General features: G+C 43.2%; 1 protein-coding gene across 3 annotated transcripts in view; it reads left to right on the top strand.

Annotated features, from left to right (window-relative positions):
- The first annotated feature begins 7,219 nt into the window (after positions 1–7,219).
- The window catches only part of EZR (ezrin), a 35,899-nt gene continuing 30,082 nt past the window's right edge, over positions 7,220–13,036 (top strand). For all 3 annotated transcript variants that reach the window (XM_080614582.1, XM_080614583.1, XM_080614581.1), the window contains exon 1: positions 7,220–7,751. In XM_080614582.1, the coding sequence (XP_080470708.1) occupies positions 7,740–7,751 (12 nt within the window). In that variant the 5' untranslated portion in view covers positions 7,220–7,739. The remainder of the gene's footprint in view (positions 7,752–13,036) is intronic.

The following is a 13,036-nucleotide window of genomic DNA, read 5'->3' as shown; positions in this document are numbered from 1 at the left end:
TTCACAAACTAGGTGTGTCACTGGGAAGCACTGAAAACTCCCTTTGTTTCAGGTTGCCTGCATGCCTCAGTGTGACAGGTGAGCAGTAATCAACTTGATCCCCTTCTCCTCCAGGGAGGCCTCACAGAACTTACTTGGTTTGGTAGCCCCTTTGTTTCTGAGTTACTGGCTTTGAGGCTGCTGGGGCTGATTAGATAAAGTGACTGTGTATCTGCAGCCTTGACATAAAATGGATTTAGTTTGCCCTCAATGTTTAGCAGGGTTGTTGAAAACTAATTAAGGATATATGTAGCCATTTGTAAATTGTGTATGAGCTGTTTGCTATGAAACCCAAATAGCTTTTTCTCATGAATGAATCTTTAATTGAGGTACAGTTCCATGTAAGCCCTTGCAAAATATTAGAGTTAAAATTCAGGTCTGGTGAAAGTGGGCAGTGTTCTGCTTTGTTTAGCAATGTCACCCTGCTTATACCTGCCTTGTACTTGGTCTTACGTCTTTATCAGTGCCTGCCTGTTTTCAGCATTATTGTGTTATCACAGGGCAAACAGAGGATTTCCCAAGAGATAGGTGGATTCTTGTACTTCAGACTCCAGCTCAGTGTCTTACTCATGACATACTAAGGTCAAAATCACCCTCCTTTATCTGTGAGAGAAGTCTCCATTGTATATTCTTTCCTAATCCAGCACTGGGAGTTCCCTATGCAGTGTGCACTGCTGTTGGGCAGCTGGAGCCTGAGCGGAGCAGAAATAACTTTAGCTCCTAATGGTGATTGGAAATGTTCTTGTCTACAGCAGAAGAAAGCTATGCAGAGCAGGAAGGCTCATATACAGACCAGTAATAAACAGCAGCCCCAATATTACGTATTTTCTGATTCTCTTGCTATTGAATGCAGTTTTTAAGGATAACTAGCCTTACACTACAAAATAAACCTGATTTCTAATGTTCAAAGGGGGAGAGACCTTGTTGCATAAAGCACTTAACTGAAGCTAGGCTAAATATGGGAAGATAATCTGAAAGAGACAGTCCTGAGCATAAAAATAGGCTAAAGTGATATTTGGACCTTCTGAACTTTACCTGGTAACCTCTGCATCCAGAAATTCTTCCTTAGAAGAATTAGGGAAAAATAGGAGAACATGGCCATATAACTACCTCCAAACTGCACAGCTTATATTACTGACCTAGCTGAGGCAAGAGCCATGTTTTATCATGACTGAGTATGTAACTGCAAATTGCATTGCAGATAATGCATCTTCTGAAACTGAATCATGGAATTAACTAGGTTGGAAAAGACCTTTAAAATGAGAGATACAACTGCCAGTCAATGCAAGTGACACAACTTGTACTGAAAGAGCACTTGGCTATGGAGAGAACTGGGCAGGAGATAGAATCACATTCAGTCTTGAGACTGGGGTATAAGGCTTTCCTAAAGTTACAGGCTTGATTTGAGAATTGCCAGGTGAAACTCAACAGCTTAGTTTGTGCTGAAAGTCAAACAACATGGTCCTTCTGATCTTAAAAGGTGTGAGTCAGCATCATATCACAGGAAAAGAAAGTGTACTCTATGTCCATTAATTGTGCATTGAACTCTGCACTCTTATCCCTGAAATTCTGAATTTTGGCATTCTTAGTTAGTTGAAATGGCTAATTATTTATATTTTTGAACTCTTACAGCCACAGTGAGAACAATACACATGTCAGCAGTATATATAATTATAAAACAACTTGGAGTAAAAAACCTCCTGTACATAGACGGATGAATTATTTTTCCCTCTATCAATCAGTGAGCATTTATTTTGCTGCCACCTTCCTTACTACTCACACCTGCTCTAAATACACATCTGTGCTTGATTTAGCACAAGCTAAGTTAGCTAACATTATCTGACCTGCTGTTTCTGTCAACAATGTCTCTTTACATTTCTAGTTTGATGTTAAAAAAAAAAAAACAACAAACAAAAACAAAACTGAAAGAGCTGGTCCCCACAAAAAGAGTTCAGATGTGCAGGGGGTATCTGCAGTACATGGCACTCAGCTCTGCTTTTAATCAGATTCCAAATAAAAAAAAGCACAAAGGAAGATATCAAGGTGGAATAGAGATTACTTAACCAAGGGAACGCCCTTCCTTTCTCCTTTCTTATCATACACGTTAAAATCAGTATTTCATTTTGAGACGTAAAAGCTGTGTCGCCCCTACTTTCCATTTGCTTTGTGTCTTGGACAAATGTGGCTGGATTTACACATGTGGTATTATCTCTACAAATTCAGTATGTCACAAACTGCATTTGTTGTTTTACGCATTTTTAAACATTGCTTTGTAACATGATTGTTCTCATTCAATAGATTCAGAAAACTCTCCATGCTTTTTCTATTTGTTTATTTTTGTTGGTAAGATCAATAATTCATTGTGGATTTCAGTTACAGAGATGATTACCATAGATTTTCCTTTCCTGATTACATGCATGTTTAAACCTGCCTTTCCTTTAAGTAGTATTTATCTGTATTTTGCCTATTGCTATGTCTTGGCTTCCCCATCTATTATGAATAATTTCTCAGTCTCAGTGTACCAAAATGTAAACACCAAGTTACATTTTGTTTCAGAAGATCTTATTGCACACTTTGTGTTACTTCCTGTGGAAGTTTCCTGTGAAAGAAGAGTGAAGAATGTGTTACTGGAGTTGTTACTAAGACAGCTTTCATGGGAACTGAAAGCAAACTGGCCTTCGGACTGTTTAGATTTTGCTGAGGAGAAGATGTTCATAATCTTCTTATTTTTTTCTCTCCTTTGATGGAAGGTAAGAACAAACCAGATAAAATCCTGGAGTCTTGTCTGCATCTTTTTCCTTCTTACCACATTTAGAAATAATCCTTCATAAACTTCATTATATATATATACATTTCTTCATAACCTAGCATGTCCCCATAGGGCTCCACGATGATCAATCTGAGGGTCAGGTAATCTCAACAAATACTTGGGGAGCAGCTGGAAAATAAAATGAATGCAAAGATAAAGGTTGTCCAGCATGTAGCCATTGGATCATTTAATGAGGTTTATTTCCAGGCCTGAACCCACCTAACAATCTGTTACACAAAAAAACACTTGTGGGAACTCACGCTTACTGGAAAAAAAACATTAAATGAATTTGGCAGCAGCTTCTCATTTAGGAACAACCAAAAATGAGGCACAAGCTTTGCACTCTTTTACCTCATATATTCCCTTCAAAAGAAACCCAGAGAATGTCAACAGTGCTTTGTCAATAGATGCTGGTCCACTGTGACCTGAATTCATTGGGTTTTCAATAAGCTCAGTGTGGGCAGTGGGGAAGCAGTTCTTAGTGCAGATAAAACTAGAACTGCTCAGGTCCTTGGCCATGCTTCCTGGAGTCTGACATTTCAGGAATTATAATGCCAAACTTTCAGAAACTGCAATGGGGAATAAGCTGCCTATTTAGTCATGCATAATGAAAAAGAAGCTATTGTCAATAATACCATATGGTTATTTTTCCTCCTACAGCTCTTGCAATTGACAAAGAAAATCCCCCTCTTGACTGTCCTAGATGAGGGCAAATCTCATTAAATCTATACAGCACAACTAAGAATGTGGCATCCTTTAAATACTATATTGAATGTCCTTTCTTTTAATTGCTATACCAAATGCACAGTCTGTCAGTTATCAAGAAGACAGAGTTGGCTACTATTTCCCAGTTAGTAAACTGAAAGTAGCCCCAGAGTAAAACTGCAAACCAGCAAAGATACTGCAAAACTCTTCCAGCTATGTCTTGCCAAACCTGGACGAAGCTTTCTATAAGGAGAAACAGGGAGTTCAGGTCTGTCTCTTGTTGCGACTATTGATTTTACATGATGTTTCTATGGCACAAGATTCCATGTTTCCCAGTTCCAGGATAGTCTGGCTTAGGAAGTTTTCTGTTAACTAAAAATTGGCTGGCACCAAGCCTGTTAAGCAAAAACCACTTTATAAGACTTGGAATTCATAAATGTTTTACATAAAGTTGCAATGTTATTAAAGTAGAACAGAAAAATTAAATGGGTCTTCTCTCTGAAACAGGAAAGGCAGGCTTGAGGAGGATGAAACAGTTTGGTCAGGGGTCAGTAAGGTACAGGAACTGTTAGAGAGAGGAAAACAGAAACTGGGTTCTGCTACTGACCTGCTAAGCAACTGAGATCCTTTCATCACCTCCTCTGCCTTAGCAATTCCTGTAAATTGTTAGTAATGTTATCCTCTTAATAAAGCAAGTTAAGAATGAGTGTTGGATCAGAGCAGATCTTAATCCTGTAACTTAAAGGCTTCATTTTGATTTAGGTCTTATGCTTAATTGTGAGGTCTGACTTAAGATACTGTAGTTAGGGTGGCTATAAAAGCTCTCTCTTGCTTCACTAATGCCTAAAGATACCAAGTTCCATAGGCCTTTCAATTTCCCCAGCTTCTACATTTGTATCTGCTTTTTTTCATATTTGTATTTCTGCCCCAGGCTGTCTTGACTAGGGCTTTGCATCCATTTCATGCCTCCTCCAGTATTCCCTCACTCAGACTCCAAAAGGAATTAAGTTTGTAAACATTCTCAGGTGATGCTCATCGGTATTTTACATGGTGCCTAGGCTCCAAAAATTCAATATGCTGACTGTCAAGACACTCCCAGGAAAACCAGAGAACTCAGGGGTTTCACCCCACCTCTGAAGGAAAGGGGAGCGAGATTGGTTGGCATCTGCAAAGCATGAATAGGCTTCTGCATAAAAGGAAGAAGGGGCTGGAATTATATACCTTCCCATCCTTTGGGGCGGAGGTGAGGAGAGAAATATAAAGGAAGGAGCTCAGGGACCCAGCTGTAGAAGAAAGTTTGGTACTGTCACAAAGACACCTTGCTACCCCACCTAGCTGAGAGTTTAGTAAGGCACCATGCTTTGCAGGCAAGAGGGTTTGGAAACACACCTAGCAGAAGGCAAAAGCCCAGCCAGGAGGCAAAGGCTCTCTAATGTGTACTCCAAGCTGGCAGTTGTTCTGGTTCCTTCCACAGAAGACAATTCTTCCTGTGTAAGCTGAGTATGTTCATGGTGGTTGGTTTTGGGTGGAGCAGTGCTGAGTAAGCTGGGAGTTATGGATACCATCGAGGTATCTACCTTTCCCCATGCATTGCAGGTGATTGTGGGAGCATGGCACATCAAGGTTATGTGCTGTGGCAAACAGGAACCCAAAGATTGTATGTTGCCACACTTAATTATTAGTCCCCTAAATTCCTTTTGGCTCTAGGTCTGTATAGTTAGGAAGCAGCAAATGGTAAGTGTAATAAAAAAATAAAATCAGGGGTTTAAGCTTGAATATATAACTAACATGTGAAAACAAACACCTGACTGATCCAAGACACTGAAGAAATTATGATCTATTAAGTGAGGCATCACTTTGGCATGGAATTGCTCCAGCATGGATCCCCAGGTTGATGGTCTCTGAGCCCATGCTGAGCTATGGACAGGAAAGGATTTGGGGAATGGAAATCATCTAGGATGGAAATGGGCTTCCTATTCAATCTGTGCAATACCCTGTTTCTAGGTTATGCAGACACACATACTTGCTCTGGCTTATTTATTTATTTATTTATTTTCCAATCACAGCCAAAATCTGGACTTTAAGATGAAAGATGAAAATCTCTCTATCCTTTCCCACACACCCCACCACCACCCCCCCCAAAAAAAAAAACAAAAAAAAAAAAACCAACCCTACAAACTAGGGTTCTGAGTGATAGCTGGGTTCTTACAGCACTCCTTACCTGGAACAGTTGTTCCTTGTGCTTGGCAGCCTACTGAAAACACCATGATAATTTGGTCTGGTCCGCCTCCAGCACCATCCTACTGGACAAGGCATGAATACCAGCATAAACTTCTTGCTTAAGAGAAGAGCATGGGAAGTCTTTTCACAAATCATATTTTGTTAAATTAACTGGACCCAAGTAAATCTTAGTGGAATTGTTTCATCTGAAAATGGAGGCCAAATCTGTTTCCCAAAGATGTTTGATCCCACAGCCCTTTTCTTGGAAGCTGTTCAGCTCAGACTATTTCATCTCACTTGCTGTTGCAAGCTGCTACCCCCATGCCTCTGTTTTGATGGTAAAGCCTCCCCTAATCCCTGAGGATCATGCAACAGGAAAGGAATACAACTATGAATTCTCTGAGCCCCTGTCACTGCTGCCCTCCTCTTTCTCTCACAGACCTGACACAGTAATGATTCTTTTATTTCAATGGGGCACTACCAATGGCTGCCAAGTAGACTCTGTGAGGGAAGACACCATTTGGATCTCCTCCAATACAGGACCTATATTTGTTAGGACTGTCCTTTTTGTTACCATCCCTCGAACATTTCCCAGGCTCTCTCCTGCCCTATATATTTTCCATTGAGTGGGTTGTTACTTGCTTTGTCTTGTGCCTCCCTATTCCCGTCCTCTGCCTTTTCTGACCACACAGCCAGAAGCCGCTTCAAGTGGGGATGTCGCAGGCAGCAGCTCGGGTCCACGCTGTGCGATTTACTTAATTTCACAGCTCGACTGCATGCCATTGCCGGCACAGCGGAAGAGCTGTCCCCTACAGGCCGTTGCCCATGACTATGTAAATACAATGTACTCTTGCGACCAGCCAGGCGAGATGTGGGAGGCCAGCAGCTCCTGCAGAGCTGGCAGACACTTCATCTGCGGGAGTGCATTCATGGAGGAGGGGGGAGAAGGAACAAGGGGCAGAGACACAGACTTTGTCATCTCTGTGTGCCTATAGTCTGTTTGAGTGATTTTTTTTTTTCGTCTTGATGAAGGATCAGGGCCAACTGAAGTATACTCTTTTCACGGATTTTCAAACATTTTTCTCTTGCTCCAATGGCGGAAAACGTGATTTAATACACAACGCAATCCTGCGTTTTGCTAAGTAGCCCTATCTCCCGACTTTGTACCTCAGGAAACAGCGACTGTTACAGACTAGCAATAAAGCCCAAGAAGCGCCAGTGCCCACCGTCGCATGAAGCAGTAACTCGCGCCCCGTTCTTGGGAGGCAGGGGCGGCAGGGCCGCCAGTGAGCCCGCACATCGCAGCCCTTCCTCATACCCCTCTCCTTCCCCGAGCTCTCTGCCGGACCGGAAAACGCCGTCCCCACCGCGCCAGGCCGGCCCGCTGGGCCCCAGCTGCGGCAGGTGCGGGCGTGGCGGCGTGGCTCGCCTAGGCGGCCATGTTGCGGTGTGTAGGTGGCGGGGCTTAGCACCAGGGGTGAGGGTCGTCTTGCGGAGGGCACAGGGAGGACACGACGGCAGACAGAAAGCTCCGCCGCGGCTCAGCTGTGCCTAGAGGTTACCGGCGCGGCGCCGCCCTCCGGCACCTGTTGCCGACAGTTCGCGGGTGCCCGCCTCTCGCTCTGCAGAGACTGAGCGCTCCGGACGCCGGTTCCCCCTGCGTCCTGGGGACATCGAGGCGAGGCCGGCGGGGGGTATCTAGTGGCTGGGCGAGGCCGGTGCCGCGCTCGGAAAGCGCCGGGGGGAGCGGCGGGTAATGGCCGGCGGCGTTGAGTCACCGCCACGGCCCCACCTGCGTACTTAACCGCCGCCGGGCGGCTGGCGCCGCACTCGTGGGTTGTGCTGCCGCTGTGGCCCAGAGCGGCTCCTTCCTCACCCCTCTCCTCCTCACGGGACACTCGGCTGCGGCGAGGCAGCCGCTGCATGAACGTTTGGCTCAGGAGTAGAAGCACCAGCAGCCTTCAAAATGCCGAAGCCGGTAAGCGGGGCACGGGGGAAGGCAGGGAGGCACTCTGTGGGGCCGTTTAGGGGCTGCCCGAGCCTGGGTGCCTGGCGGAGCTGTCACCCCTGGGGCTGCGGCATCGCGCTTTCGTTGGGGTCCTGCCGCCTCCATTGAGACGGACTGAGCCTAAGCCCCCGAGCTCCCGGTACCGGGACGGGGCTTTTGGGTTCGCAGAAGTTCTCCGCGGTACGAGGAGGGAGCTGCGAGCACCCCCCGCGCCTTACCCGGTCGCTCCAGACCCAGCCAAGCTTTAGGCGGGAGGAGCAGTTGGAGCGGCTCGCTTAAGGCGCCGAGCTGCTGGCGGGACAGCGGCGCCTCGGGTGGGCTGGCGCCCCGCGCCTCCCCTTCCCCTCCCAGCGCCCGGCGGGGAGTGCGGGAAGGAGCCTGGGGAGCAGTGCTGGAGAGGGACAACGGTGAATGGCTCCGGCTGCTGCAGGACTCCATGATGGGAGCATACAGACCTCCCGAGCAACTCTTGAAAGAAGAGCTTCTAACACACTCCCACTTGTGGGAGAGATGGCAAAACTGCTCTGACTTCCATTTAGTATTTGCATGGACCGTGTATTTATGTACAGGAAACATTTATGTGTCTGTAAACGCAGGAGAAACCTTTTTTTTCCCCCTTGCTTTGTGATCTGAATCTAAATACAGGGACTGTTAAGGCAGTTCTCCACAGTGCTCTTTACCAGCTGTTATCAAAACCCCGTTTCTTCTGTTTGTGTGTGGGGTGTTTTGGTTGGGGTTTTGGTTTTGGTTGCCTTTTTTTTTTTCTCAATTTAAAAACTTGGCTGGCTTTCATCCCTCCTTTTTCTTGACACACACCACTCCCTTCTCCCCCTTCCTGATCGCCTAGTGGGTCTTTTTACTTGTTTTGTTTTAAAGTCTGCTGCTCCTCTGTCAGTTAGAAACGATAATTCCCTTGGGCAACCAACTGCCTGATACAAAGCTCTGAGCTGTCATTGGAGCAGTCCCACTTTTGAACTCTGAAGAGCATAATCAGAACAGGTTGTTGTTGCTGTCTATTTTCGATAGAGGCAATATTTCTTAAAATGCAGTGCAGTGAAGGACTTGCGTAAGTATTAGCTATACCTTGTGAAATAAGTGTAAACAAGCTTATCTAAGGGGTAATAAGCAATTGATGTTTTACCACCATAACATTATAGTTAGGTTAACTTACACACCCCCCAAAAGGAGTGCTTGGGTTAACGTTGTTTCTGTAAACCTACTGAAAATTTAAGAAGAAAAAAAAGAAAGGTTCCTTTTAAGAACTGTTCAGTCTTAAGGTGCATTTCATTAGTAGGAGGCAATTTATTACTGCATATAAAAATACATACAGGAGGGACCCTTCTGCAGCTGGAGGAGCAAATGGTTTACAAAGCATGGATATAAAAGGTCGTGTGTGAATAGTCTTTCTCTGCCTTATTTTCTATTTGCTAATTGCAGAGTGCTTTCTTCAAATATCCTGATCAGAATAATCTGAAATCCTGGTTTAGGACTAAGTTGTACTGAAAGCCATGGATAGGTGTGGAAAAACTCTTTCACCTTGTGGAAAATACAGCTGCGTTCATCCTTTTACCTGACATGGCTATGTTCATATGCCCTCCTAGATGGTGATTTTTGTTTGTTTCTCGGCTAAGTAGCCAGTGAATAGCCAAGGTGGATGGTGTAAACCACCTTCTGTTGGGGAAGGACGGGTGTACCCAATAATGGTTTGTGAGACATGACCTACTAGCTGGGATTCAAGGACAAGACTGTGTCAATAGTTTGTACAATATAAGCACTTTTTTTTTTTTTTTTAATCTACTGTTCCATAGGGCTAATTGCTACCTCACTTTGTACAGAAAGGAGGAGTTTTGCACAGGTTATTTTAATAAAGCACATTGCTTCTGACTGAGACTGGATTTAGATCCTTCCCAACCCAGCTCATTTGGTCTTAATACTGCTAAATAGGATTCCTGTCAGTTTGCAGGGAGCAGGGGGAGAGGATGTAAAGCTGTCGCTCCAGAGGCAGCTGTGCTCAGGACAAAGGAGACAACAGCCTTTGGCATGTGTGAGGAATGATGGCATGAACTCTTGGGACACACAGTGAAGCAGTTTTAGTTTCTGATTAGTGTTTGACATGGGTCCTAAATATTTATTACCTATTCTTGTTTGCATGTGTCTTGTCTGCAGGGCATAAGTAAATATAATGTTGCTTGGCAGTCTTTATGCTGCTGTGGGTTAAGTTTGACACATTGGTCATCCCTTCTTTACAAGTGAAGATTAAGATGACAGCAGTATTTTGGCAGCTCTCCAGCAACCCCCAAACTACTAAGTTAAACCTTTCTATGAAACTTCTAACAAAAACTATGCATGCATGCACAAAGCTTATAAATTGTGTTTGTAATTCGTTCTTTCATAGTAAACAGGTAGTAAGCCTATTCGCACTAGAAAGTTAGTGATTTTAATTGTGTACCAGAGTGAAGTATAGAAAGTAAGCAGTGTTGCAGATTTGTGGCAGCATTTAATCACAATTAGTTGGATCTGATGCATGTTTACAATGCTCAAATTTTAGTAACAGTCCAGAAAATAATTGTGAAATAAATACATTTGTTAATATAGGCAAGTGTTAATGTGTAATTTCATGCAGGCATTCTACCACATGTAACAGTTACAAAATAATGAGTTGTCTCTGAGGTAAGCTATAAATATGTAATTTGTACCCAGTTCGTGAGGGGTTATGGCTGGGAGGGAGCTTATCAACAGTTCAGATACATCATTTCTATCTAGTCTGTACGGAGGTTCCTTGGGCTTTACAGCTGGTGAATTGCTATGTAAGAAAATGCAAGAGATGTCATCCTGTCCAAATCTTACTGTGTTACCTTGGGAAGAAGTGAAACAGTGAATAAACTCAGCCTGGCATCTTTTCATTACTGGAGTGTCTGTGCTGTCTGCATTTTTCATAGATGTCTGTTACTAGCTTATTTCTGTTTGACTCATTGAATGGATGGTGTTCCAGCAGAATTATATCCTTTTGCAAAACAAGCCAATCTTATAAATTGTGTCTACAACAGCATGGCTGTGGGCTAATGAACAGTACTTACCAAAAGAGAAGGAAACATGATCTCTAGTCTATAGGCCTGTTTGTTTGATCTCACCTAGCTGCATTCACTGTTACTTTATTGAAGGTGGAGGGGTTTTTTTGTTTTCTCTAGAAGAAAAAGCATAAAGTTTCATGAGAAATTAAGTCAGCTTTTCAGTAGAGCGTTTGATGTAGTGTCACACAAGAACTAATACTTGGGTGCATGTATGTAGAACTCTGTAGAGAGGACAGCAGTAAATGCAGTCTGGTGCTAAAGAAAACATAGAATTGAATAATATCCAGAGGCACCATTTATTTTTTTTTAAATACTTTTATTAACGGCTTGTGGTAGGGAAGCAAAGCATGCTCATGAAATCTGCTAATGCCATGCTGTTGATTGAGGGGGGTATTGTTGATACGGGGGGCCACCATATAAAGGGATTGGAGGATTGATGGTAATAAGGTCCCATTGTAGTAGTTAAACTTAGAGGGGTAGGGGGAAGAACGTCCCTCACTGTGTATGATAGGAGGATATGGATGGTGGTAGTATGACTCTTGTGCATGTTATCTGCAATGCATAGGGTTTCTTGAATGGAAAGCATTAACAGGAGGTGCTATTGAGATCTTGCCTTGCATACTTATCATCTGTGTCCAGGAGAGAGAAATTCAAAGCAGAATCTAGAGATGGGTTTTTGGATGACTAGAGGCAGAAAGCCACTTCATGATAAGAGAGTGCTTGGCAAGTTTAGCCTGGTAGAATTAAACCAGCTGGGTCTTCCTTCACCTGCATGAAATATAAGGAGTTTAAATGCCAAAGAAGAGGAAGAACTGTTTTAAGCAGAACCTGTGGTTTAAGAGGATTTTAAACATTAGAGCAGTTAAGTGTGTGTGGTGGGGTTTTTGTGGGTAGGTATTTTAAATTTTTTTCTTTTTTTTTTTTCCCCCTGTTCTTATGGCTTTTTTATTGAACTGTTCCAAGAGTTATCATCCCTTAAGATAAAGTTTAACAAGGACACAATTTAATGCTCCTGCTTGTAGGAGTGGGGAACTAGAACTGATGACTCAAAAGGTTTTTCCCCACCCTATGTTGTGCTAGTGTGTGCTAGGCATTGCATGGTTAGACAAGTCCTCCATACCTGTTTGATGTTGAATATACATGAATGCTGGAAAAAAAACCCACTTGGAGACAGCATGCAAGTCTTCAGCCAAACTTTAGCTGTCTGTGAACAGATTCTATCATTAAAATTCGGCAAGTTTCTGATGAGCCACCCCAGAGATGCAAGTGTTGTGATAGGAATTTATTCTAAATACAAAAAAATTAACACTAATAATTGTGCCCAGATCTTCCTAATTTATTTTTGACTGTGTATTTTCTAACTACACATAGCAGTTTTATTTCCAAGTTCTTCACAGCAGATTGCTGTAAGTGAACTGAAATAAAAATATCTTTTTTTAGTATCTTTTTATACTTTTTTTTTTTTTATCCTTAAGTGCTCATAATTAATTAAAATACTCTTAGCTTATGGATAGCTATATATTTAGTCAGGAATAAAATCTTACCCTTTCCTTGTAAGTAAGTACCCATTGCAGTGTACTTGATACCCAGAGAAATATACTCTGGTGCAAAACGGAAATGTAAGGAAGCTTCCCTTTGCCAAATGTGATAACTCCCACCCGTAGCTGCAAAAGGAGGGTGGCGGATTCTGTTAATAAGTGTAAAGAGCGTTTCACAGATGACTGAAGTTATAAGCTCACAATTTTGCAAAGTCCTGATTTACTCCACGAGCTGAGTAAGCGTTTCTGAGGGCTGTTTGTTCTGGGATGTTAGCTGCTGCAGAGAAGTCAAGAGTGTTAACTGTTATGTTAGTCGCTACTTAAAGAATTTCTTAGCCTTCTTAAGGGGGTAGATAAGCCTTCCTGTTCCTCCCCCTCCCTCTGCCCACGTCTTCCTCTGGCATGAAAAAAGCTGTGGTAGGTCAGGACTTTTTTGAGAGTAAGACTTCTTGATGGCCACTGAAGATTCACGCATTGGTGGTGTTCTTGTTTGGCGCTCTGTGTCCAAAGAGCTTTATGTGTGCTGTAAATCCCATAATCACTTGGTTGACCTTGAAGGAAGGCAGTACTGCCTAAGATCACTGAACCACAGTGCTTACTGTGTTAAGTAATGTATTTTAGCTGTGTTGTGTGACTGCTTTGAAGC

Source organism: Psittacula echo (assembly GCF_963264785.1).
Source record: "Psittacula echo genome assembly, chromosome: 4".
NCBI lineage: Eukaryota > Metazoa > Chordata > Aves > Psittaciformes > Psittacidae > Psittacula > Psittacula echo.
The sequence above is the reverse complement of the archived record's forward strand: the minus strand, read 5'-3'. Positions and strand labels throughout refer to the sequence as shown.